Raw genomic sequence first — 27,999 nt, 5'->3', positions numbered from 1 at the left:
TAAACCCAGATTTTCCCAATTTTGGAGGATTTTGTGTTCACCTTTTATCTACCTTGCTGGTTTATGTTATTTTTATTTGAGTTTGAACAAGTATTTGGTGAGTTAAAACTATTTCTCCCCGTGTAAATTAGCATGCTATCTTTATTCTGCAAGCCCAACGTGCAACCGGCATGGTTAAGTTAGCCTTGTTAATAAAGTGATGTGAATGGCGCCCAATTTGAAAGTGCGGTTCCGATTAAATGAACAATTAACCTGTATTTAGTTGCAAGTCTTCCTCGAGTACTTCATTTTGTTAGGAAATATCTAAGACTAAAATGTTTGTATGTATATTGCACTGTTGTGCAACAGGCCAGGTTTTTTTTTTTTTTGTGAGGATCGCTTGGTGTTGGAAAAACTGGAAAAACTGGAAAAACTGGAAAAACAAGATGGCGAGCCACCCATAGGAGGAATTGCGTTGTTTCTGCAAGACCGAACTACACTCCAAAGATAATAAGGACATTGATTCATGCACCTGGATCGTGGGAGGACGGAATCTTACGTGTTTTGTTCCAAACCGCAGTGAAATTTAATCGGACTTGTAAAGGATTCAACAAAGGGACTGATTACACACGGTTTCAAAATACAAAAAGGGGTTGTGTTTCTGTACATTCTAAACTTAGCTTATGTACTGGTTAAGTAAATAAATGAGAAGATAGAGCTAAAGTCTTAAATAGGCCTAACTGAGAAAACGAGAACTAAAGTCTGAGTCAGCTCAAAGAAACGAGAAGCTAATAACAATTTAAAAATTTCCTTTTGAACCAAAGAGGTTTAATTCAGTGGTCTCCAACCCTGGTCCTGGATAGCTACTGGGTCTGCTGGTTTTTGTTTTCACCCTGCAATTAACTATAATCAACTGCTCTAATTTAATTAATTAACTCACCTCACCTGGTTACCTGGGTCTCAACAGGTGCTGATTTTAAGGTGAAAACAAAAACCAGCGGACCCAGTAGCTCTCCAGGACCAGGGTTGGAGACCCCAGGTTTAAATCAAACTCAAGTGAGGTGAAATAGGGAGAAATGCTCATAACATAGGATTTGGTTTTATGTTGGATGGTTTCAAGCGATTTACATACAAAAATCTGTGTGTGCATGAAATATGTGTTTTGGTACCAACTTATGCGTATGTCTACTACCAACTGTTCTATATAAATAAGCCGGCAGTTCAAATTTATCCCTTAGTCTGTGGTATGTTATTCCTGATTTCTAGTTATAAACTGCTCATCCGAACCTAGACTCTGGTCCTAGCTATCTGTAAATACTTGCAGTGCTACACTATCCTTCTTAATTGGAAGAAGCTCCCTTAAATAACCAAGATTATCTGTCTGTTAAATCAGAGCTCTGATTTGAACAAAACACCTAGGTTCCTGCCATGGGATTTGACAAATGGGCAGAGTTGACCTACACATTTTTATTTGTAGTCAAACAATTTATGTAGTTAAAGTGCAGATTTTCAGCTTTTATTAAAAAATATTGTATACATTTTGGTTTCACTAGAAATTACAGCACTTTTTATATATAGTCCCCTCCCCCCCATTCAGGATGCCATAATATTTGGGACCAATCACAGGTGCTAAATCAGGTCTGTTCAATAGCTTCCTTAATGCAGGTATAAGCGTATGCAATCTTGACTATTTGATTGGCACGTTGACTTTAGCTTAGTTATCATTTTATAGTGATAGCTAAGATGGTTCTACTGGTGTAGTCATTCTCCTACCATGTATACAGTATGTCATCTTAACAGTTTACAATCAGAGGTGGGTAGAGTAACAAATACTGTATTAATAATTAATACACCAATAATTCATATCTATTAATAATAATTAATAATAATTACTGAAGTAAAAGTTCTCTTCCAATTAACTACTCGGTTTATACTCGGTCTGCTAACATGGAATAATGGCCGGTGTGGAGGCTAAGAACCCCCCTGACGCATAGGTTATTATTCCACAATAGCAGACCACCTCTGAGTGGATGATCTCTTACATAAAGGCATATGGTGCAGGATTTTAATCTTGAAAATATTGTAAAACAAACATGCTCAGTCATTACTATGATACACTGGCTGAGTCTGTTCACTTTTTTTCAAGACCATGGTTGTCTACTTGTATTAGTTATTGTAAAAACTGCTTGGGCCTCTTCTGGACATGCATGTGTCCAACACACTGAACTCATACATTCTACAATCCAGTTGAAGGTGGATGGAGGGCAAAAGGAGACATTTGGCTTCTACAGGTGAGCTGGGTTTGCGATAGATCAGCCTAGATCAGCCTTTCTCAAACGTTGGCTGGGGCCCAGTCATATTTGACTTTGGGGTTTCAAGGCCCAGTAGGTGATGCCACCACCACCGCCACCGCCAACCGGCATAACTAGCTTCTCCCCCATCGTAAACGGTGCCTGACATTTTGAGATGTGGTGTGAAAGTAAGTAAGATGCTTTTGCTAACTTTTCATTTGCAGTGAAATTTGTTTTAAGCACAGTTGGTTTGGCTTGGTTGGCCAATTCATCTCTCTTTCTTTTAAAAAAATCTTCTGGTTTGTCTTAAGTGGGGATGTTGAGTTTCTAAATGCCAGCGCAATTTCGATGGCTTCATTGCCTCGTTGCTTAGCATTGCCTGGAAAATAACACAGATGGGTTGGGGGGAGAAGAATTGTTGGACACAAAGCGGAATTTGATGTAATTTTGGCCATCATTTTGAGTAAATGGGCGATGTTGTTTTGCCGGTGATTCATTGGGAACATCAGGTGTAGCATTAGTAGGTGCATCAGGTTGCCTTTTAAAGAAACCCTTGATACTAGCTTGCTTTGAGCATGCCATATAGTGCTCGTAGACGTAGTGTGTGTATGCCTGCGATTGAACGTTCAGAGTGACAGTGACAGATGGAACAGAGCACGTAACCTCTCGCGGACGGGAAAGCATCACGTTAGAGACTGTTGGACGGGCGACGTAGGGACGAGGGCGTGCCGAGCAGAGTCGCGATCATAGACAGTAAAAGAAATTGAATTTTGAGTGGAGGAAGGGCAGGATTCAGGGGACCGGCAGCGACCTCTCCACGGACCGGCACCGGTCCGCGGCCCATAGATTGAGAAACGATGGCCTAGATGGCTAACCATTAATCAAATAGCTGGCCAGCTTTCATTAAAATTAATTAGGTGCCGCATTATGAGAACTAGACTCAGTTTTGTATATCAGCTGCCTGGCTGCGATAACTGGGTCCCTTTGCACAGTACTAATGCTACTGCTTATGTTTTCGAGAGAGTCCACCAGCATATTTAATGGGGAGGGAGTTCAGGGCTAAATCCAAAATATAAAAATAAAAGTGGTAATGAGTTCATGCAAGTATGAGTATGCATGCTTATGTTACAGAATTGTCCAGGCAGGCTAACAGTTAGAGCAGACAAGTGGTGTGCAATGCGACTCATTTACTTCCGATTAGTGAAGTGGGTGGGGCGAGGAAACTCACCAGTACTTTCCTCCAAACTCTATAATTACAAAGGAAAGACAAAGCAATTGGTATCAAGTGGACCTAGCTGTGATTTTGATTATCATTCTGTTTTGTTTTGTTAAAACTATGCTGGCTGCTCAAACTGCCTCGGGAGAAAATAAGCAGTCTGCATCGAAGGGGAGGCGCACACTACTGCTCATCCCCATTGAAAACTTGTGGGGTGACATTAAAAATGCAGTTTCTGGAACAGAACCAAAAAATTCACAGGAACTGTGGGATGTAGTTTGTTCATCCTGGGCTGAAATACCTGTTTCTAGGTGCCAGAAGTTGGTTGACTCGATGCAAAGCAGATGCGCAGCAGTTATCAAAACCAATGGTTATGCAACTAAATATTAGTTCAGTAATTTAAGGTGAAATCTTGAAAAAGTTATTCAGTTTATACAGTAAGTGTTTGAGCTTGAAGAGAAAAATGTCGACACTGCCATTATTTTGAACAGATTAATATTCCTTTTCTTTGCTAGCTGTTAAAGAATAACACAAACTTGATAAAATGTGTTAATGCTTTGATTTGGAATTGAATGTGTAATGTTTCCACTATGTTTGAAATATGGCTATTAAAATATTTTTGTACTTTATTCACTTTATTTAAGGCACTACTATTTATTTGAACACAACTTTAGCATCACCTACTCAGGCCAAGTTCAGATATATTAAAACTCCCTGCACTGATAACAGCTGCCAGACAGTTACATTAAAGGAATATCAATACATCGCCATAAACTTAACAAATTATATTCCTGGGAGAGCAGTAAATGGAACACTTTATGCCCTGGGATGATATGTTGATATCATCCAATTAGACCTGCGTTTGGATCCTCCAATAGAGTCTGGTTGTTGGATTTGCCACCGGCATGGCAACATTAAAAAAGACATTGGACTGAAAACATGCTCACACTATAAAAACAGCCAGCAGCTGTTTCAATTTCACTGAGGGTTAGAATGCTAGAGTGAAGGGGTCAAGGTATAGACTATCATTATATACCTCTTTCATACCTGTCGGTGAGAAGTTTGAAATGTGATGGAGTCTGTTGAGGACTATTCATAACCTTTTTTCCTGGACTATTTTATTTATATTTTGAAAGCATTACTGGATGTGGAGTTGTTTTATTGTTGTCAACTATTAGAAAAGGTCTATATATTACACCCATTCATTATTTATAGTGCAATGTACATGTGTCAAAATGTATGACTAGATCGGATTAGATTAAAGTATGCTGAATGAGAGTACTTACAATCCTTTGTAACCCGCTTTTCCACTTTTCTCCAATAGGCTGCAGGTTTGAGCCATGAATCACAACAACAGCAGTGAGGAACTGCAGATAATTAGTAGCAACCCCATGGCGGCAAGCGTGAGGGTGACCATAGTGCAGATTCTGGTGTGGTTCTTTATTTTCATCGACATCTTCATGCTCTTCACCTTCTTCAGTCAGCAGGCTTTCCGGGGTAATACACGATATATCTTGTTTGCCCACACCCTGCTGATGGACTCAATCTACTTTCTGCTCACAAACCTCGTGGTGTTGCTTCACTTTTCGTATGTGCTGATTTCTGTGAGTTCCTGTATCGTGCTCTGCATTGTCATGGAGATTGTAACCATCTGCACACCACTGACCATCACTGCTATGTGCATAGAGCGCTATGTGGCCATCTGCATGCCACTGAGGCATGCTACCATCTCTACCACTGGCAGGACATTGGCTGCCATCGCCATCATCTCAGCCTATAGCTCCCTCAGCCCTTCTGTGGACCTCTTCATTCTGATTTTCACATCCCCGCCAGGCTACTTTGCCAGGCTGACTGTTTGCTACTATGATATCATGATTTTGAATGAGTGGCATCACGTCATGCATGTTATCTGGGGTCAAGTGGACCTAGCTGTGATTTTGATTATCATTCTGTTTTGTTTTGTTAAAACTATGCTGGCTGCTCAAACTGCCTCGGGAGAAAATAAGCAGTCTGCATCGAAGGGGAGGCGCACACTACTGCTCCATGCGTTACAGCTCTTCCTGTGTTTGTTTGACATGTTGAGTCCGTACACTGAGAAAATGGCTCTGGAGCGCAATTTGCAGCTCTACTTGACCATCCGATACTTCAATTTTGTGGCATTCGGTATCATCTCCAGGGCTCTGAGTTCAATAATATATGGGCTCCGGGATAAAAAGTTTTGTCTTAGTCTGATATATTATATACTACCTGCAAGTTCAATCACAATATAGCACCTTAAAACTATATTAAAAATGATAAGATTATAAAAATCCAATAAAATATCAAATAAAATTTTACAAGTCATAGATTTGTATAGATGAACAACAATGGGGGTTCTCCAAGGCCTCTTCGGCACTTGTAATTTGTGAATACCCCCAAGTCAAATATGCACTTGAAATACTTTAATTCTCCAGATGACTGTGAAATTAAAAAAAAAAAAAAATTCATTTGAAATGTATATGCAAGTAATTTGTAAATGTGTAAGCAGAAATTTGGCTGAAATTATATCAGAATTTTTTGACCCAGGTCTGATTAGATTAATAGTCTAGTGCAATACATATGTTACATTATTTGGGAAATGTTATATTCGGAGATGAATGAAATATGTGAAATCCTGTCTATTTCTGTTGTAGTTTTTATTTCTAGCATAAAGTGTCTTATAAAATGTCAAACTGCATAATATAATAAACAGTGAAATATAAGCATAAGACACTAAAGAAGGCTTTTCTCAATTACAAAAATTGAGGGGCGACTTTGTGTTTTGCCAAGGAATTTAAATAATACATTTTTTAGTAAAACACAATTTGGCGAATCATGTTTAACCCTCCTATTATGTTATGATTACGCCCTGGTGTGTCGAAGTGTCTCTGAGCAAGACACCTAAACCCAAATGCTCCGGATGACCTGGTTGGTGCCTTGCATGGCAACCAATCGCTGTTGTTGGGTGAGTGTATGTGTGAATGGGTGAATGAGAAGCCTTAATTGTACAGCGCTTTCGATAAAGGCACTATATAAATGCCAACCATTTACCATTTAAACACAAAAAATATTGTAATAGAAACATTTTGACATGTAGTGTATTGCCTTCTTATTGTCTCTGAGGCTACTAGGCTTGTATCCATAACTAGGAAAAATCTTTGAGAAACATCTTATTTTAGAGCCTAAGGAACAGTAAGTGAAAGTTTGGCACCTGTATGGAAAAATGTAAATGGTTTTATATTTTCTTAGATTTTATACTGTTACAGAGGGTAAAAATACTATATTCTTACCCTCAAATTCTATATTCTATGTCTACACTCAGTGATCAGTGTATTAGGTAGACCTGTACACCAGCTTGTTAATGCAAGTATATGCTGGGGGTTTTATTATGGCAAATCTGATTATTTCTGTTTCAAACCTGTTCAGTACGGCCATAGATATCAAGCTGTTGTTATGCCTAACATACTTGCCCCCATGGCGCCTCAAAAGCCTCCTCAGGAAAATATACAATGAAGTGTAGATGTTTAATTTCTGTCTTATTTTAGTTATTTTCTTTATTATTCTTATTATGATTATTTGTTATTATGATTATGATTATTTTTTATATGCTAAAGTTTAGTAAAGTAAATGTCATAAGTTATTTTACTAAACTTTAGTCTTTAGAGATTAACTTTTACTCAGTTAATCTCTTAAGTATTGCCCCATTTTCTTAACACAAGCTTGCAATTGACATACTCAGTGAGCACTTTTGGGCATTTATTAGACTTAAAACATCGACCTTTTTTAGGCATAAAGAACAGTCTCAGTGTATGTACTGAAATGTTATGATATCCTTTATGCAGGCTAAACATGTGTGTTGCTTTATGAGAAACACTGTTGAAAACTTAATTTCATGAGCTAAAATTGTAATCAATCGGCACTTTAATAGCATACACCGATCCAGTTGTATGCTGAGCAGAAGATATACTGTAGATTTCTGTATCAAAGAGGTGCGTTGCCTATAATTCAGCGACTGCTTTAATGGTACTGGTCAGAGATCCTTGTAGGTGTGCGGAATAGTAGGTGTTCCAGAGGGCCTATACAGAATGTAGATGATAGCGTTCATATGTACAAGTACTTTTGTGCAAGTATGCAATGACAAAATTTACAAAAAGCATAATTCCTCCAATTTTCTAGTTCAAAATGGTTTGCTTGACCCTTGTGAAAGGCTGGATTTCCAAAATACAGAGAAGATAAATCACTCAGTGGCCATATGAACATACCCTCTATGAATGTACCACATTTTATAGGTCTCACTGATGGTTAAATCAAAACAGAAAAGTGGACAATTGCTAATATAATTTCCATAATACACACAGTGAGGACATTAATAGGTATTTATTCGACATATTGTTTTGACTTATTGGTGTTCTGCTCCTGTAGCCAACGGCGGACTGAGGAAGTGTGGGTGGGAGGAGGGGGAGGAGGATGAGGAGGAAGAGGGAAGGAGAATGCGATGAAGTGGTGACACACTCCTTAATAAAAATCACCCTCAGCAAATGGTTTTCCATACTTCGCTATTAGCTTAGCAACCTCGTAGCTAGCCCTGGTAGCATTCTGCTGCATTTGATTGGCCCAACAAAACTGGGTTTGTTTAAATGACAGGCTTGCCGCCAACTGCTTTGCTTTCTCTTCTCTGACTGCTCTAGTATATGCCTTAAAAGACAGGGAATGTTTCATTTCATAATGTCTCTTAACATTAAATTATTTCATCACTGCTACTAGGGGTGAGCGAGTACTGCATTATTCCTATCCGTTTCCATATCCGTTAAACCAATAAAATTTTCCGTATCCGGCTATTCGTACTTGGAAGTGGGCGTAACATAACCTGGTAGTGGTGTCATTTAAACAGTCCCCTGTACTACATTGCGATTTACAGTACATTGACACCAAGACTTTCACCAGAATCACAACTACTACTGTTTTGCACTCTGTTATGCAGGTAAATCTCTATTAGATATTTATCAGGTTCATCTTAACATTAATTAAAAACCGAAACTGTCAATAAAAAAGGATGTGTGTACGTGTGTGAACAATTTTACAAGGAACACATTTTCCTGAGCCACCTGCTCGTTCGTATCAGAACCACTATCCATGTTGCCGTCACACTCGCCTTTAAAACACACACCCACGTTGTCCTAAAGCTCTGTATTCTTAAGCAACACATCTGTTACAGTTTGTTACACAAATAAAATAATTCAGATAAAAATCTTTTTTCTCCGATCAGGGATAATGTTCCAATTACTTGTACAACACTAAAAAAATAAAAAAAATTCGGAACTCAATAATCGTTATGGGTACTCATCTAAAATGAATACTCATATCACCCCCTAACTGCTACTATAACCTTAAAAATGAAACTTACACACTTGCCTCGGTACTCAGTGAAAAAGTATACATTTTGCCATTGTGACTGGAATTTCCAATTCACTTTCCACCTTTCGCTTCTTTGTAGTTGCCTTGTTGAAAAGCTTACGTGAAAAGCCCATTTTTAAGCCGCAGTAGCTGGAGAATTGCACATGATTATTATTCTTTGGTTTGGTGGATTGGCAAGTAACCTTGCTTCCCCCTAGTGTTAAACAACGAACAGACTTTTCCCTCTCATTTGCTGCAATGGGCCAGATTCTTCTGAAATGATTGGAGGGTTGGTTTGAAATGCTTCATGGGTTGTAATTGGCCCACAAGCTGTAGTTTGGACACCCCTGCTCTCGATGATACCTGCCAAATATTGTGGTGAACCGTTCAATGGCGTAGTAAAATAGAATCTGTAATTCTGGAGAAACAAATTGTGATTGATAAAACAATTAAATGGCAGAAAATGCAATATGGTGGAATTTGATGTGAATTGTGTTGATAGGACCTACGGATGAAAAAATGATCTTGACTATGCCAAACCATTCAAAAGTTAAGGGCAAAAATCTTTGGAGATGAACTGACCACAAAATTGGTGACTGGATAACTTGTCCTTTATCAGTGTGCAAAATTCCACAAAAATCTCCCAAGTGATTATATGGGTTACCACAGACTATCATGCCGGAAACTGGTTGTGAAAGATTCTAACAAGTACAATAGGTTCTTGTCCCATGAACGTATTACAAGTTACTATTCCCTGTACTTTTAACAGTTACAGTAGAAGAACCTTGAGCCATTGCCATATACTGAACAAAAAAAAAGATTCCTGGGATATAGCTGTAAATGGATCACTTTATGCACTGGGATGATATACTGATATCATGCAATTAGACCTGAGTTTGGATCCGCAGTAGGGCATGGCTGTTGGGTTTGTCACCAGCATGGAAATACTGAAAACAATTCCCTTTCCAGCCATTGGATAGAAAACATGCTCACCACTCTATAAAAACCGCTATCCGTTGTCACAATTTTACAGAGGGTGAGAATGCTAGATCAAGGTAAATAGACCATGTACAATCCATTTATGTTTTGCTTAATTTATATTGTAGTATCTACGGACATAACATTCAGAAATTGTGGAACTACAAATTTGTATCTTAATAATTAAGAAAAATCTAAACCATTTTATAGCTCCTTTGGTAGCAAATCTGAATGGGTTTATTTGATTGTTGCCTTCAAAAAGATTTGTTCAGCATTTAAATGATGGCTTATAGCTGTTTAGTGCTGCTTTTCAGAAAGATTCAGTAGTAGAAAGAAGAAAATATAATTTGTATTATTTTGTAACCCCCTTTTCCACTTCTCTCCTGGAGGTTGCATGTGTATGAGCCATGGATCTGAACAGCAGCAGTGAGGAACTACAATTAATTAGTAGCAACCCCATGGTGCTAAGGATGAAAATGGTCATAGTGCAGGTACTGGTGTGGTTCTTTATTTACATCAACATCTTCATGCTCTTCACCTTCTTCAGTAAGCAGGCTTTCTGGGGAACAGCACGCTACGTCCTGTTTGCTCACACCCTGCTGATGGACTCAATCTACCTGCTGCTCACAGCCCTGGTGGTGCTGCTTACTTATGACTATGTGTTGTTGCCTGTGGGTTCCTGTATCCCAATCTGCGTTGTCATGGAGATTGTTAGCAACTGCTCACCACTGACCATCACTGCTATGTGCATGGAGCGCTATGTGGCCATCTGCATGCCACTGAGGCATGCTAAGATCTCCACCATCGGCAAGACGTTGGCAGCCATCGCCATAATCTCAGCCTGGACCTCTGTTAGCCCTTTTCTGGACCTCTTTATCCTGCTTTTCACATCCCCGCCAGGCTATTTTGCCCGTCCAACCTTCTGCCACTATCAGATCATGATTCTGACTGAGTGGCATCACTCCATGTGGACTTATTGGTATCAAGTGGACCTAGCTGTGATTTTGATTATCATTCTGTTTTGTTATGTTAAAATTATGCTGGCTGCTCAAACTGCCTCGGGAGAAAATAAGCAGTCTGCATCAAAGGGGAGGCGCACACTCCTGCTCCATGCGTTACAGCTCTTCCTGTGTTTGTTCGACATGTTGAGTCCATACACTGAGAAAATGGCTCTGGAGCGCAATTTGCAGTTCTACTTGACCATCCGATACTTCAATTTTGTGGCATTCGGTATCATCTCCAGGGCTCTGAGTTCAATAATATATGGGCTCCGGGATAAAAAGTTTTGTCTTAGTCTGATATATTATACTACCTGCAAGTTTAATCGCAATATAGCACCTTAAAGACTCTTGAGGGATAGATTTGTATAGATGAACACAATGGTAGTTCTCCAATGCCTCTTTAGCACTTGTAATTTGTGAATACACCCGAGTCAAATATGCACTTGAAATACTTGAATTCTCGAGATGACTGAAATTTCAAACACTTCTGAAGATTCCTCAGAATTTGTGGAAACACATGACTAATCATTGATGAAAAATATTTTTTTTTATTTGAAATGTATACGCAAGTAATTTGTAAATGTGTAAGCAGAAATTTGGCTGAAATTATATCAGAATTTTTTGACCCAGGTCTGATTAGATTAATAGTCTAGTGCAATACATATGTTACATTATTTTTGGGAAATGTTATATTCGGAGATGAATGAAATATGTGAAATCCTGTCTATTTCTGTTGTAGTTTTTATTTCTAGCATAAAGTGTCTTATAAAATGTTAAACTGCATAGTACTGCATAATGTAACAAACAGTGAAATATAAGGATATAATATACTTTGTATAGAAGGCTTTTCCCTATTACAAAATTTTGAGGGGCAGATTTGTGTTTTGCCAAGGGATTTAAATAAATTTGGAAAATCATGTTTAACCCTCCTATTTCACCGGTTTGGGGGTGAAATTGAGCCCAACAGTTGAAATAAACACAAAAATATTGTAATAGAAAAATTTGACATGTAGTGTGCCTTCTTATTGTCTCCAGAATTACTAATATGAAAAATCAGTGAGAAACATCTTATTTTAGAGCCTAAGGAACAGTAAGTGAATGTTTGGCACCTGTACGGAAAAGTGGTACCAGATAAATTCACAAATAAATCCGAGAAAAATCTTTTAATGGTTGTATATTTTCTTACATTTTATACAGTTACAGAGGGTAAAAATAACTCCGCACAATACATTTGTCTGGTTGGTACAGGACTTTGCATAGCATTATGTTTATTGCATTTTTACTATATTTAATCCCACCAAATTAGAAAAGTCATACAGTATCAATATAAAAAAAATAGGTCAAAACTGGATGCTTTTCTCACAAAAGCTCTTCTTACAAAAGAGATTTATTAATTGTCAACAAAACATAAGGGCTTTTCCTTACAAAGTTACTCTAAACTCTAAAAGTCACATTTTGTTTTTCCATCATGACCCCCAGCAAAGTGTGAATGGCTCGAAAACAAAAACAAAACTGAGTATGATGCTCAAATTCTATATTCCATGTCTAAACTCAATGATCAGTTTCTTAGGTAGACCTGTACACCAGCTTATTAATGCAAGTTTTTAATCAGCCAATCAAGTGGCAGCACCTAAATGCTTACAAGCATGCAGGCATGGTCAAGAGGTTCTGCTGTTTTTCAGACTGAATTTCAGAATAGGGAATAAATGTGATCTTAGTGACTTTGTCAGCCAGTCAAGTAACCTTGCATATGGACACCTTCCTCCTTTATTTGTTGTCTGAGCTCATCCATGCTCCTCTTTCTTGGCTGCTGCTTCACTGGGTTCCCTGGCATCACAGGCCTCCCAAGCCCTGGGCCTTGTGATATAGGGATCCAACACTTTGTCTGAGCAGTTGCACTGACCTCTACATTTTCCTGCTACATATAGAGATGAATGAGGCATTGAGAAAGCAGGGAGGAATCTGCAGGCGGGCTTGTCTTCATTCACTTATTCCCCAACCCTGCATGTCAATGAGGTTCAGAGATATGGTATTATTTACAGTAATTTGACCCGATGATTGGATCCCAACAGATGGTACTCCTGTTGTCCTTCTGTCACCAAGCCATAAAATTACAATTTACATTGAAATAAAATCCTTTTGCCCGCCTCATTGAAGCTTGACAGGGTATGCAGATGTACTCAGAACCAGTATAATGTTACACAACACCCCAGAGAAACCTTGCTTTCTCAACAAAAGAACAAACATGAAGGTGCAATTAGGCACAGGTCTCAGGAGTTGTCCCATATTTTGTGGGAGTGTTTTCACTGTGGTGGTGGTGGTGGTGGTGGGGGTGGGGGGGGGGCTCTTAATTTGCTCTCTGGAGTTTTCTGGCAATGGCTCCCTCCGTGTGCAGAGCTGGAAGCATGCTGTAGCTACAGTATATTGCAATCTCCTCAGTCATGTTTCATCATGTGGTGGTTTGCTGCTTAAAGAGCTGGGCCACAAACAATGATTTGAAGGCCTAAAATGAAAGGCACTTTTGTGCTCTCCCATGTAATTTCAGAATTAAAAAACCTCAAATGTGCTCTGATAAAGCAATGTATCTATAAACAGGCAATGCTCTCAATGTATAAAAGCAGTGCAATGTTTGTCTAAAACAAAATTGTGTATTTAAAACAAAATGTACAGTTAGTGCATGATTAGTACAATTTCAGTGAGACGCATCAGACAGATCACATTTCTGAGCCATTCTTGCTCTTTAATTAAAGCCTGAACAACACGGAACAGGAGTTCAAGCACAGGAATTACTGGCCAACAACAACATCGCTGGTCACACACTCTTATTATATCTAGCATTCAGCTCCATGTGTAAATCTGTTATACAAATAATTGCGGCCCGTAAGTGCCTAATCAACAGACCAATAAACCTTGCACAGAGAAACCTTGCTTTCTCAATAAAATAACAAACACGACACTGCAATTAGGCAATTTAGTAACAATTATTTGCGCTACTGGTTAGTTACTCCAGTATTTCCTTGTGTGGCAAGTTTGGCGGGTTGGCGACAAGGCAAACAGTCAGCTGCTGCAAACAGGTCCTCCTCTACATGGTTCCCCTCTTTCCTTTTCTGCCAGTGGGTCTGGCCAAGGTGAGGATGTTACAGGCCAGGGCCCAGCAGTTGTGGATGGCAGATCTGGTAGCATTGCTGGGGGGATCCCCCAGCATCTGCCAGCCACACCAGAAATGCTGTCTCAAGCAGAGGGACTCCTGTGGTACCGGCATCCAGGACTTTACAGACTACATGTTTGCCCCTTGGAGAAGAGCCATCCAGCAGTCTTGAGACCGCAGTTTATGACCATTTTACAGGCCGTGAGGACCCCCTCCACTAGGGTGTTTATTTTTACATTATTACACTTATTCATGTGGTTATCTAATCAGCCAATTGTGTGGCAGCAGTGCAATACATACAATCATGTAGATATGGGACAGAAACTTCAGTTTATGTTAGGGGTGGCCTGTAGCGTAGTGGTTGAGGTAAATGACTGGGACACGCAAGATCGGTGGTTCTAATCCCGGTGTAGCCACAATAAGATCCGCCCAGCCGTTGGGCCCTTGAACAAGGCCCTTAACCCTGCATTGCTCCAGGGGAGGATTGTCTCCTGCTTAGTCTAATCAACTGTACGTCGCTCTGGATAAGAGTGTCTGCCAATAAAGTACTCACTGAGTGTAGACTTGACAGTTGGCTCTTCATGGAACTTCAGGGTTGTCTTTGATACACTTACAAAGTCCCCCTTGAATCCCTAGCTAGAGCTTGTAAGGGTAATTTTCTTAATTGACAATGTGTGTTAACATATAGACAATCACATGATTACAAATAAGCTTTTAGTGATAATCCTTATTACTATCAGACCACTTTCTGAATTAAGTGCTTACGATGAGTCTTTCTCTGTCTCTCTCCCAGCAGACAGACAGCCTTTGACCTTAATGCCTCTGCTTCTCAGCTAGCACATTCTGGTCTTACAGCAACAAGGGGTATTCAGAATACCGATAAATGTTCCTGGCCAGCTTCATGTCTTTTTGTTTTGGTAAAGCCCCCCCTTCTGGAAAAGTTTCAAGATTCAAATCAGAAAGCCGGTAAGCTTTCTCACTTTCTGTTATTTCTTTGCAAATAAATATGAAAGTTAAACTCAAGTATAGCTATCGTTTTTACTGGGATCCGTTTCATCAGGCGATGCTCACCTGTGAAATGTTAATCTTACAAAAACCAAACGTTCTTCTCGCCAATGCCTCAGCGCTGCATGTGAGTGAGCTACTGAAGGTTCTATCCGAAGGTTCTGCCTCCATGGTGGTTTTCCATCATATTTCATCTTTAGAAGCCGTCTCTTAGAGCAATGTAAATTTAACCCTTTCCACTTTGCCCCCCTAGAGGGCAATTTCCATCTATTTTGTACGAGTCCTATAAAAGTGTCAATATCTCAAACTGTTTACTGCACACACCAACCATTCCACCCTCCTGTTCCCCAGTCCCGCTGCTTGATCTCCCAGCTCTGACCTTTGCCTGTTTTTGGACATCGCTCTGCCTTCTGCTCATTGGTCTGCTTGCTTGGAATTTGACCCCTTGCCTGGACTTGACTATGTTTCTGGTAACCCTGTATTGCCCTGTTTGCCAGTTGTCTATGCACTTCGATTAAGGCCTGTTATTTACTACATATTAGTGTCTGTTAGTGGATCTGATTGGTTCTCCTAACAGAAGATCTGGCCACAATGGAACCAGCAGACCCACGTCAGGCTTCCGAGGCCCTTTGGTACCAGAGCGTACGGCTGGGATAGAACGACACGGAGCTGCGGTTGTTCCAACCGTCCAAGCCACCTGCACTGCTCTGCTCCAGGTCCACTCTTAATGTATTTTTATTATTTTTATCCATTTCATTAAATAATGAATGTGCTGTTCACAATTTTTTCTCATTGCAACCTGAATATTAATGCCATTAATAAAGGCAGAGTAGTGGAGTAAGAAGTCCAAGAAAAGTATTTGATTATTAAAACATTTTGATGAAATTGTGCATGTTTAATCAACATTTGCAAATTAATTAATTTGATTTCCACCATAATTTTTTTCTGTCAAACCAACAACAATTGAAGAATATTCAAACAAAAAGTGTTTGAAACTAACATATCTAAAATATCAACAAATGATTACATCACCAATCAACAAACAAAATAACCCAACATCATTTTCTCATGTACAATGGTAAGCAAAACATTATGCTGTCACAGTGAAGTTGACCTTTGACCTTTTTGAGATAAAATCTCATCACTATCATTTTATGAGATATTTGTGTGAAATCTTTTTAATTAAATTAGCTTATGAATTCTCGAGTTATGGCCAAAAATGTATTTTGTGAGGTTACAGCGACCTTGACCTTTGACCACCAAAATCAATCCTTTATCCTTGAGTCCTACTGGACGTTTGTGCCAAATTTGAAGATATTCCCTCAAGGCGTTCCTGAGATATCGCGTTCACAAGAATGGGATGGACGGATAGACAACAGACAGATGGATGGACGAACAACCCGAAAACAGATGTCAAAAGACACATTATAGCATATTTATCACGGTGAATGGTTTCAGATCCTGAGACAAAATGCAATATTCGACAAAGAGGACCTGGGTAAACAGAAACTGGGTGAATCTGTTTAATGGGAATTGTTCCTTCAAAACCAAACAGGAAAGGCTTAAAAATATATCTTGTTTAGTAGCATTTTCCAAGCAATTGTCTCCCTTACTGCACATAGAGATAATTGCACTCTGGGACACCAGCATTACTGGAATGTGATGGGTCCCATGTAACACACATCCTCAATGGGCCCTGTTGAATCATTTTTGCAAACAATACATCAATATCCAATAGTTCCTTCTGGAAGAGAAACGGGTCCCACCTCTATATATGCACCACAGAGCACAGCATTTGTCATTATGCTGAGGATCTCCTGACAAGAATTATTCAAGGTAATATGGGACTAGATTGAAATAATAGCTGTTCATAATTGCCTTATATTTATTTTTGAATGGATTTGGGATGTTTTTCATTCACTGTTTTTTTTTTTTTTGTACCTTTGCGATACTGTACTTCTAATAAGAGAGTAGATGTAAATTATGACTGTGAAATCTGACCATTAGAACTTGAAAATACAGGGGTATGCTTTCTATTTCAGAGCTATATATATCTATATATATATATATATATATATATTGATTTGTTTTTTTGACTACAGTTTAGTGTGAATGGCTTTTCTTGTCATTTGACCTGTGCTGTTGCAGAAACTACAACAGAGGGAGTTGCTAGTTCTTGATGTTTACTAGCGTTGCAATTAAACAAAGCGCAAGTCAGGTGTTTAAATATATTCTGTTTTATCAATCGTACATATTTCTACTTTAAAACAAGATTCCAGGCAAAATTGTTGACACAATTATTCTTTGCGGGTAATAAAAATGGATATTAATATTCTGTATATAGATAGATTTTCTTCTATGAGTGAGTATTAGAGTATTGCAGAGGCATGTTTAGTGTGAGAAGTACTGTTTTAGTCACAATTCACATTTGTTCCTTTCACATTTTCTCCAGTATCCTGCAGGTGCACGAGCCATGGATCAGAACAGCAGCAGTGAGGAGCTCATTCTTATTGACCGTGACCCCAAGGTGTTGAGGGTGAGGACAGCCATAGTGCAGGTGCTGGTGTGGTTCTTTGTCTATATTGACATCTTCATGCTCTTCACCTTCTTCAGTAAGCAGGCTTTCCGGGGTGACCCGCGATACATCCTGTTTGCTAACACCCTGCTGGTGGACTCTACACTCCTGCTGCTCACAGACCTGGTGGTGCTGCTTGGCTACTTCAATACACGGATACCTGTCAGTTACTGCATCGTGCTCTGCTTTGTAATGGGGATCAGCGTTAAAAGCACACCTTACACCATCACCGCTATGTGCCTGGAGCGATACGTGGCCATCTGCATGCCGCTTAGACATGCCAGCATTTCCAGCACTGGGAGGACAGTGGCTGCCATCATTATCATCTGGGCATTCAGCTCTGTCAAGGTCATTATAGATGTTGTTATCGTCACTGTTACAGCCCCACCAAGCTACTTTGCCATGCCCACCTCATGCTACTATCAGGTCATGCTGGTGACTGAGTGGCACCACCTCATGCATGTCATCTTTAGTCAGATGGACTTCTTTATTATTGCAGTGATAGTACTGTTCTGCTACACAAAGATAATGCTGGCAGCTCAAGCTGCCTCCAGAGAAAATAAACAGTCTGTATCAAAGGGGCGACGCACACTCCTGCTCCATGGCGTACAGCTTGTTTTATGCATGGCTGACTTGTGGTGCCCCTATATTTTGGCAGTTCTTAGGAAGCAGAGTCAACACTTGTACCTACCAGTCAGATTCTTCAATTTTATTGTTTTTACCCTTGTCTCAAGGGCTCTGAGTCCCCTTATCTATGGCCTCAGGGATAAAAAGTTTTACCTTGCCCTGAAATATTACATGAGGTGCAGGGCTAGCCCCTCTCTGGAGAAACGCAGCCACTTAGGATGAATGTGTAACAGAGAAAGCCACAAAATTGTGTACATTGGTATTTTAACCCAAAAGTTGAAATGAAAAGGTGAAATTAATAGAATTTGCCTATTCTGGTTCCTTTCATTTAATATTTTGTTAATTGCATCTAAACCAAAATTAGCCAGGATACTGTGCTCCCTTTATTTCAAAATGACAATTCAGCAAACCTTCAAAGGTTACTTAACACTCTCAGGAATAAAGTGTCCATTTTTGTTCTTCAAAGTGCAAATTTCCCAAATGTACCCTAAAAGCGGGGACGCCTGAAGTGGGAGTGTGTTACAGCAGTGCTAAATTAAATAATAGAAATAGAAACTAGGATTAGCCTAAGTTATCTGGATCTATTAAATCAAAATGTAGGAAAATCGAGCATTTCCAGATCCAAATATGAGGATCAGAGAAAGCCTGTGCCAGTAACTATGATATCTTATGCTCTGAAACTAACCTTCCACCAGGCAGGTTCATTTGAACAAACCGGACCTACCTATCAGAGAATAATTACCCAGACTCAACACCTTATCTGATCATGCCCTGTAATAATATGCAGTATAGCCTATCATAAGTAAATGGTGAAAAGACACATTGTTGTCAGTGAATAACTGTACGATGGTATGAAATCATGTTATTCGCTTGTATATAGCCTAACCACTGAGATCTATTTTGCAAGGGGATCTGAAATCTGTGGCACCAGTTAGCCTACTGGTGTGCATGTTATCGTTTCGCACTGACTGTTCCACCACTTCAGCCAATATTTTGTGACACTGCCAGCCTTTTTGTTCAGTATGTTAATCCGTATTTTCCCCTTAAAATTTACAACAAATGATAATTTCACATCCATTCTTTTTTTTAAACTATCTAAATGGTTCCGGTTCTCAGGGTCGATGTGTTTCAGCACCCTAAATGTTTTCTTTCGGTACAAATTTGTATGTTTTCAAAGCAAAAAGATACAAATTAATGGTATATTGCTGGCTTAGGGTACAATTTCCTGTACCTTTTGAGTACTGCCCCAGGGAGAAGCATTGGTACCTTTTTTGCCACTTTTTGTACCTTTATTTTTATGAGTGAATGCACAAGCTTTGTACTTGTGTCCCAAGATTACATTGATCTCAATGCCTTAAAATATAAAAGGTCTTGCAGAGAGAATAATGAAATTGCAAAAAAAAAGACATTTTTCCATTTTGATATGAAAATATATGTAGCTGTAGTCATGTCAGGAATTATAGCTTTCATCAGCCCAAGCACAATGAAATGTATACAGTACTGTGCCGAAGTCTTAGGCACCCTAGACTTTTATTATATATATGTTTTTTGTGTGCATTAGTACAAATGATTGCCAAATATTCATTTACCAAAATATTTAATTTTAGAGACATTTTTTAATTTAATTTTAAAAAGTTACATATTACTGTAAGCAATTGACTACTTTTTAGATAAAAGGTTTATCAAGGCTGGCTGAGATCAGAAGCAAGGAGCCAACCAAAGTCTGCAGGAGAACTGTGGCAAGTTCTCCAACATGCTTGGAACAACCTCCCTGCTGATTGTCTTAGAGAACTGCTGGACAGCGTTGGCTATCTCAGAAAAGTGATGCAATTTTAACGCCGAAGGGTGGTCACAAAAATATTGATTTGATTCAGTTTTTAACTATTCTGCTAAATTACTCAAATGTAATGTCAAATGTATAGTACAGTTATTGAGGACCTTTCATTGAATTATTTTTGAAAGAATCTTATCTGTACAGAATGTTATACAGGTGCCTGTACAGTACTGTATATTTTGTGGTTTCTCACCGGCATGACATCGCAAACCAGCATATGTACAACATACCGAGTGTCATTATTCCTGGGTGTAGGGCACTTTTGCATTCCTGTAAGAAATGGCTTTTAAGACAATGGCAGCTGATTGTCGGAAATCAGTGTACTACAAGAGTGTACACAGGGATAGTGTGACCATATATGTGTGCACTGGCAACATATTTTGCATTTTGTCAGCAGGTTTCCATAAATAAATATAATGCTAATTCAGTAAAGACTAATGTTTTTGTACTATGGAACTGAAACTTTTTCATATCTTTGACCTCTCTACTGGAGGTCTGAGCTCAAAAGCCCCACCTCTTCCTTGGCTGCTGCCTCACTGGGTTCCCAGGCATCACAGGCCTCCCAGGCCCTGGGCTTTCTGATGTGGAGACCCAACACTGTGTCTGAGCTTCTGCGTTGACCTCTGTGCTCTGTTGCTGAAAATTAAGATGAATGAGGTATAAGCAGATAAGCTATAATTTTCTCATATACTACAATCATCAGCAGATCCAGATCAAAATTCAAGTGTAGTGTTATGCCTTTATCATTGTTTTAAAGACATTGTACAGCCCTCCAGGAAAGCCCTTTGGTTGAAGAAATGGTTAAAGAAAACTGGATAGAGCAATAGTAAATACTTGGAGTCATATTATTGTTTTGAAATCCACCCTCAGTCACAAAAGTAATTACATAAAGCAAGCCGAATACTACATAACTACTGTTGGGGTTCTGTCAGCAAGCCATAAGTTACATTTGCCCTCCTCATTGAAGCTTGACACTGTCTGCAGATGTACTCCCCAAATGGAAAAAATATTCTAAGATTCTTGTGGTACAAATATTAAATTTTTTTATTGGATTATACTTAAAGGTCTTATGTTACTCATGTCATGACGTACGTTATTTGTGTCATGTTTATGTCCACATTTATATTAGAAAGTATACATGAAATACACATCTTGCTAGATTTTTGTTGGAATTTTCCATGTGGGTCAGACTGTGTATAATGTAACGTAACTCCACAGAGAAACCTTGAACAGACAAAAACAAAAGAAAAACAGGATGGTGCAATTAAGTAAATGTCCCAGGATGTCTGTTAATATTTTATGTGGCAGCTCTCTGGAGTATTCTGGTAATACCTCCCTCCCTGCATGGCACAAACAAGTGTACAGAGCTGGAAGTGAGCTGTAGCAACAGTGTATTGTAATCTCCTCAGTTGTGTTTCATCATGTGGTGGTTTACGTATTTGTTGTTTGCAAACAGCTTCAACAGCAGGGCTACAAACAACCATGTGGCATTTTCCTAAAGTCTAAGAAATTGAGAAACAAATATTGTATCTGCCCTCCAATGTCATTTAATTTCAATGAAAACAAATTCAAAGGTGCTCAGATAATAATGTATCAAGAAACAAACAATGCTCTCAATCTGTCTCTCATCACATTCTGCCTTCTATTGTGTAGGTTAGTCTCATTGTGCTAGTCCCTTAATTGTAATGATTTCTGCTGATTCCACATTATCAAGTCTTTCAACCCAAATTAGTGAGATCCAGTAACATAACATGACATAATGACAACAGGCCATTCAGCCTGTCAATGCTCGCCTTTTCCTGCCACTAGAGCTTACCTACTGCTCAGTTTGCCAGTTAAATACTATCTAAATACTATCTAGCACCGTATCAAGATTTTGAAAATCCCCAGTGTTTCTGCCTCCACTACATGTCCTGGCAAGCTGGCAGTGACCCCTCTCTGTGTGAAAAAAAGACTTCTGAATGTCTTTTCTTTGCTAATTTCTATTTATGCCCCCGTTATGCCTTCCACTTAGGCACTTCATTCTGCCTTGGCAGCAAGGCTTACCACACATCTCTGTCCATGGACCCTCAGCAGAACTGGGGGAGGCTGCTCAGCAGAGGATGCAGGCTTCTGACCCTTCCTGAATCTGAAGAGGTTTTCTGCAACATCTATCATTTTGGAACGCTTTGCCTTTCACACCTCTTTTCATCCATGGGCCAGGAGGACAAGTTCACCACAGCAGACCTTCGCAATACATATTTACATTTTCCAATTCTTAAAGAACACACAAAATACAAACACAGTGTGTTTATGTTTCAAGGAAATGCGTTCAAGCACAGGTTTCTCCCCTTTAGTCTGTCCCTAACTCCCCTTCACAGATGAGCTTGTATGTTTTGGATCATGAGCAGATCCCTTCTTTCTCCACACTTTGGCCTTTCCATCACAGGTTAATCTTTGTCTCATCAGTCCATAAAACTTGGTTCCAGAACTTTTGTGGCTCATCTCTGTACTTTGCAAATTGTAATCTCGCCTTCCTATTCTTACTACTGATAAGTGGTTTGCATCTTGAGGTATAGCCTCTATATTGCTGCTCTCTAAGTCTTCTTCAAATGGTTGATTGCAATGCCTTCACCACTGCCCTGTTGAGATTATTTGGGATGTGACAGACTGATGTTTTGGGGTTTATCTTCTTACAATGTTTCTGGCATCAACTGCTGTTGTTTTCCTTGGTCGACCTGTTTGATGTCTGTTGCTTAGTACGGCATGTTTTTTTTCCAGGACAAGTTTTTATACAAGCTATCCCCGTTGTTTGTGAAATGGCTTTGATTGATTTCCCTTTTTTCTTAGCTTCAAAATGGCTTGCTTGTCTTCCAAAAACAGCTCTCTGGTCTTCATGTTGGTTTATCTTTTCTTCCACAAATGCAGTCTTCCCAGGCAAAACCCAAGGCTAAAACCAAGAGTAGACATTCAGAACAATTTATTGCTTGACCAATCAATCTAACAGGACACATCTGAGCAACAAGAAACACCTGTCAGTCACAATACTTTTTCTCACCTAAATATTGGGTGGTCTGATACAAATGGTGATATGTTCTAAGTTGTTTAAGAAATCTAGATAAAAAATACCAGGAAATTGTCATGATCCTGAGTTTTGTCTGTTAGGTTTTCCGGTTTCCCACGATTCCTTCAGTCTCGCTTTTTTTACTTCCTGCTTTCTCTCCATTTCATTTTTGTAGATAGCACTAATTTACTAATTCCAACTAACATAGAATTTGTACAGTAGTAATTATATTAACACACGAATAAGGTTGCCTACCTAACAAACTAACATTCACTAGTTTTGGGTATTTGTAATTTAATTATGTTGCTAACAGACAAACTCTTACTCTATTTCAATTCTGCTCTATAACTCTGCCTCCCTGTTCTATCCCTAAATTTCTTGCCTCGATTCAGTGAATGTTCGCACCTGCTCTCCCCTATCACTACATTTCTTAATTCTGTGCAATTGTCTACTCCCTAGTCCGGAGCTGTTTGTATTACATGTGTGTCTTTGTGAATCCAGTCCGCGTTTTTGTTTCCCCCTCGTTCCCCTGGTGGTATTATTACCCTTTCATGTTTCTCACCTGATGTTTATTTGTTTGACCACCCTCACTCCCATTCCCGCCTTGGTTGTCTCATTCCCCTGTGTATTTATACCTGTCCTTCTCAGTTGCAGTTCGCTAGTTTGTCTTATCCTGTTTATCCCCTTATATTCCTTTACCCTTGTTCTAGTCTCCTTGTTCCCAAGCCCTTGCCCTTGTGGCATTCTGTCCTGGTGGTTTTTGTTTTCTGGATTCTTGTTTATGACCCCTGCCCGCTTCTCTGGACTCTTCTCTTGTTTTGTGGGATTCTGTACCTCTGCCTTGTTTGGACTGACCTCCTGGTTTTTTAACTTTGCCTGTTTTCGACTCCACTCTGTCTACCCCTTCATCTGCTTATTAAACCTGCCATTTTTCAACATCCCTGAGTCTGCTATTGGTTCCTCTGCTCCGCTGTTGTGACAGAAACTAAGTGTATAGCAAAAACATAGGAATTGACCTTGCTGTTACCATACTTTTTGAAGGGACTGTGTATTGACCTGGTTTTGCAATCAACTGTGATGAGAGCCATTGTGTGTCAGTGCTCATATATGCAAACATGCAACTGTTGTGCAACAAGTGAACACTACCAAGTCAGAGAAATAGGAAATCCCCCCATCATTCCTCTTTCTCCCAAGTGACATGAATGCAGCATCACTGCTTGGAGCTGTCTGAGCACTGCAGTGAGGGACAGCTGCACTTCATTCACTAAGGACCAGCTGCATACAGTTTCAGTGAACAGTGAACAGGCAGCTGTATGAGTGAATTAAGTGGGCAATCTGGGGGAAGAGGCCAATGGTTGCTCATCCTTTCATGTGCTTTCAGTTATTCTCAAATTCACCAGCTAGTGGCCTACATGACCCCTGCCTTACTTTTGTCCTATATAATAAGCGGAAAGCAATGGAAATAATTGGAAAGTGTAAATAGTTTTTTCAATTTTACTTTATTTCTAAGTTCCACACTCACTCTGAGTGTAATTCACTGGAGTGAAATTGTGATTTTCTGGAGAAGATTATTTGCTGCTTAAAGTCTTAAAGTTTCTCTGTCTGTCTCTGTTGTCCTAGTTTTAATTTATCATGAACAGATTCAAGTTTTGAACCTGGGGACTGAAGTATAAATTAAAGACCACTATGTCAGACATTCTTGTGAGTATGTAATATGGAGCGATCTGCCAAATTATGAGAAATCCACAATTTTCTCTGAATTGATAGGTGCAGTTCCATCCACCATAATGCATTCTCGATTGTCCAAAACTCTTTATCATGAAACACTCACTGCTTTGCTTCAAATACTTGATCAGTACTTGTGCATCATGGCTGTTTAGAAATTTGAGCTACAGGTCTGTATGTTGGCTGTAATGCTGTGTCACCTCCAGAGTGCTTTCCACAAAGATCACCCTCCAAGAGCACATTTCAAACCTGGTCCACAGATCTATCTGATTGATGACTGGCATTAGCAACAAGATTTATTAAATGAGGGTACAGAAAATGTAGTACGGAGAACAACAAAGGCCTGGCTTTCAGAGATTGTAACTGAAAGTTGAACTTTGAGGCACTTGAGAGACAATATACCGAACCTCAGTAAACTAGAAAATGACTGCAATGCATCCAATATCCAGGAATATTTGAGTCACACATACTGAACCATTAAGAAAATAAAACCTTTCAGACCAGTGTAGCTGATGCTACCAAGCTAATGTTAGACTGACAGTCAGGAAGCTTGTGAGTGAGCCAAACAACATGTGTTCACTTGGATTGGACTTACTTCACACTTTAATAACCCATCCTTTGGTAGCATTTACCAAGCACGTGACACTCGGAGCAGTCCCAACCTCTTACCATATTTATAAATAACTAGATTGGGACGCCAACATTGAGGGAATTTCATGGCTTCTTGATTTGGTCCCATGTAACAAATTTCCTCAATGGGCCCTCTTGACTGACTTTTTTTTTTAAACAATATTCATTCTGTTGTGTAATATTCAGTGGGATATTTTAAAAACGTCTGGCCCCACCTCTATATATAACAAGATGCCATAGACTCATTTGTCATTTTCCTGGGAATGTGGTGTGAAGAATTAGTCAAGGTAGTATGAAGTTATCCTAAAATAATAGTTGCACTTAATAGCCTTAAACTTTTTTGAAAGCATTTTGTTAATTCACAGTGAATGTGCTGTTTAAAAATCATGCACGGTTACTATTCTTTTAGAAGTAATGGATTTAATACTAATCTTTGTTGTATGTCGCTCTGGATAAGAGCGTCTGCCAAATGCCAATAATGTCATGTAATGTAATCTTAATTTTGCATGTTCATTAACTATTTTGTTGGTATATTTGTTATTTACAAATGCAGTCTATGATATGAGCAGATGATTGAGACCATTGGGTAGTTGTGCATACATCTGACCATTAAACCTTCAGGGGCAGCATGAATTTTATTTTCTAATTTGAAAAAATAAGGCTGATACCTTATACCAATACCATGGAGCAAATACCACTTACAAACTTGGGACTTGTATCATTCATGACAGTGCATTCTCTCAAACTGAAGAGCAAATAAATGCATTATAATAATAATAATAATAATAATAATAATAATAATAATAATAATGATTAATAAAAATAATGTTAAAATATTCATGTCTTTACTTTGAAGCACCTGAAGCAAGGGAAAATTGCCCACGCAATTATATTCTGAGTGAAAGCAGTCCATGAAGAGCTATTTTAAGTGTGAGAAGTACTGCATTAGTCACAATGAATGTCTGCCTTTTTCTCTATCTTCTCCTGTAGCCTGCAGGTGTACCTGCCATGGACCAGATCAGCAGCAGTGAGCAGCTGGTTCTACTTTCTAGCGACCCCATGGAGGTGAGGATGAAGTTTGCCATAGTGTAGGTGCTGGTGTGGTTTTTTATTTACGTTGGCAAATTCATGCTCTACACATTCTTCAGTGAGCAGGTTTTTTATAACACACGTTATATCCTGTTTGCTCACACCCTGTTGATGGACTCCTGCTGCTCTCCTTGTGGTGCTGCTTGTCTACTTCTATATTCTGATACCTGTGGGTTTAAATATATTCTGTTCTATCAATCGTACTTATCTTTAATTTAAGATTTCAGGGAAAATTGTCTCATTCTTTGAGTGTAAGAATTATGCATATTCATATTCAGTATATAGTCTGTGATTATGTCCCTGAAATAATTTTTCTTTCATGAGTCAGAACAGCAGTATTGAAGAGATATGTTTAGTGTGAGAAGTACTGTCTTAGTCACAATTAATATTTGCTCCTTTTAACATTTTCTCCAGTATCCTGCAGGTGCACGAGCCATGGATCAGAACAGCAGCAGTGAGGAGCTCATTCTTATTGACCGTGACCCCAAGGTGTTGAGGGTGAGGACAGCCATAGTGCAGGTGCTGGTGTGGTTCTTCATCTATATTGATATCTTCATGCTCTTCACCGTGTTCAGTAAGCAAGCTTTCCGGGGTGATACGCGATACATCCTGTTTGCTAACACCCTGCTGGTGGACTCTACACTCCTGCTGCTCACAGACCTGGTGGTGCTGCTTGGTTACTTCAATACACGGATACCTGTCAGTCACTGCATCGTGCTCTGCTTTGTAATGGGGATCAGCGTTAAAAACACACCTTACACCATAACCGCTATGTGCCTGGAGCGATACGTGGCCATCTGCATGCCGCTTAGACATGCCAGCATTTCCAGCACCGGGAGGACCATGGCTGCCATCATTATCATCTGGGCATTCAGCTCTGTCAAGGTCATTATAGATGTTGTTATCGTCACTGTTACAGCCCCACCAAGCTACTTTGCCAAGCCCACCTCATGTGACTACCGGATCATGCTGGTGACTGATTGGCAGCAACTCATGCATGTCATCTTTGGTCAGATGGACTTCTTTATTATTGCATTGATAGTACTGTTCTGCTACACAAAGATAATGCTGGCAGCTCAAGCTGCCTCCGGAGAAAATAAACAGTCTGTATCAAAGGGGCGACGCACACTCCTGCTCCATGGCGTACAGCTTGTTTTATGCTTGGCTAACCTGTGGGTCCCCTTTATAATGGATGTTGTTAGGAAGCAAAGCCAACACTTGTTCCTACCTGTCCGATTCTTCAATTTCATTGCTTTTACTATTGTCTCAAGGGCTCTGAGTCCACTTATCTATGGCCTCAGGGATAAAGAGTTTAGCCTTGCCCTGAAATATTACATGAGGTGCAAGGGCAAGCCCCTCTCTGGAGGGCTATGTAGCAGCTTAGGATGAATGTGTACAGTAGAACGCCAGAAAGACTTCCATGTACACTGATATCTTGACATGAAA

The 27,999-nt window shown here is 39.4% G+C and overlaps 1 protein-coding gene across 1 annotated transcript; it reads left to right on the top strand.

The window, feature by feature from the left end:
• Window positions 1-27,942, top strand: LOC133107330 (odorant receptor 131-2-like). The gene is made up of 4 exons (XM_061216320.1): window positions 1-97; window positions 17,483-17,566; window positions 26,455-26,529; window positions 26,968-27,942. The coding sequence occupies exons 2-4, from the start codon at window positions 17,504-17,506 to the stop codon at window positions 27,940-27,942; spliced, it is 1,113 nt and encodes a 370-aa protein (XP_061072304.1). The 5' UTR covers window positions 1-97; window positions 17,483-17,503.
• Window positions 27,943-27,999: the final 57 nt, after the last annotated feature.

This window comes from Conger conger, chromosome 13 (assembly GCF_963514075.1).
Source record: "Conger conger chromosome 13, fConCon1.1, whole genome shotgun sequence".
Lineage (NCBI taxonomy): Eukaryota > Metazoa > Chordata > Actinopteri > Anguilliformes > Congridae > Conger > Conger conger.
Note: the sequence above shows the minus strand (reverse complement) of the source record. Positions and strands in the feature narration are given on the sequence as shown.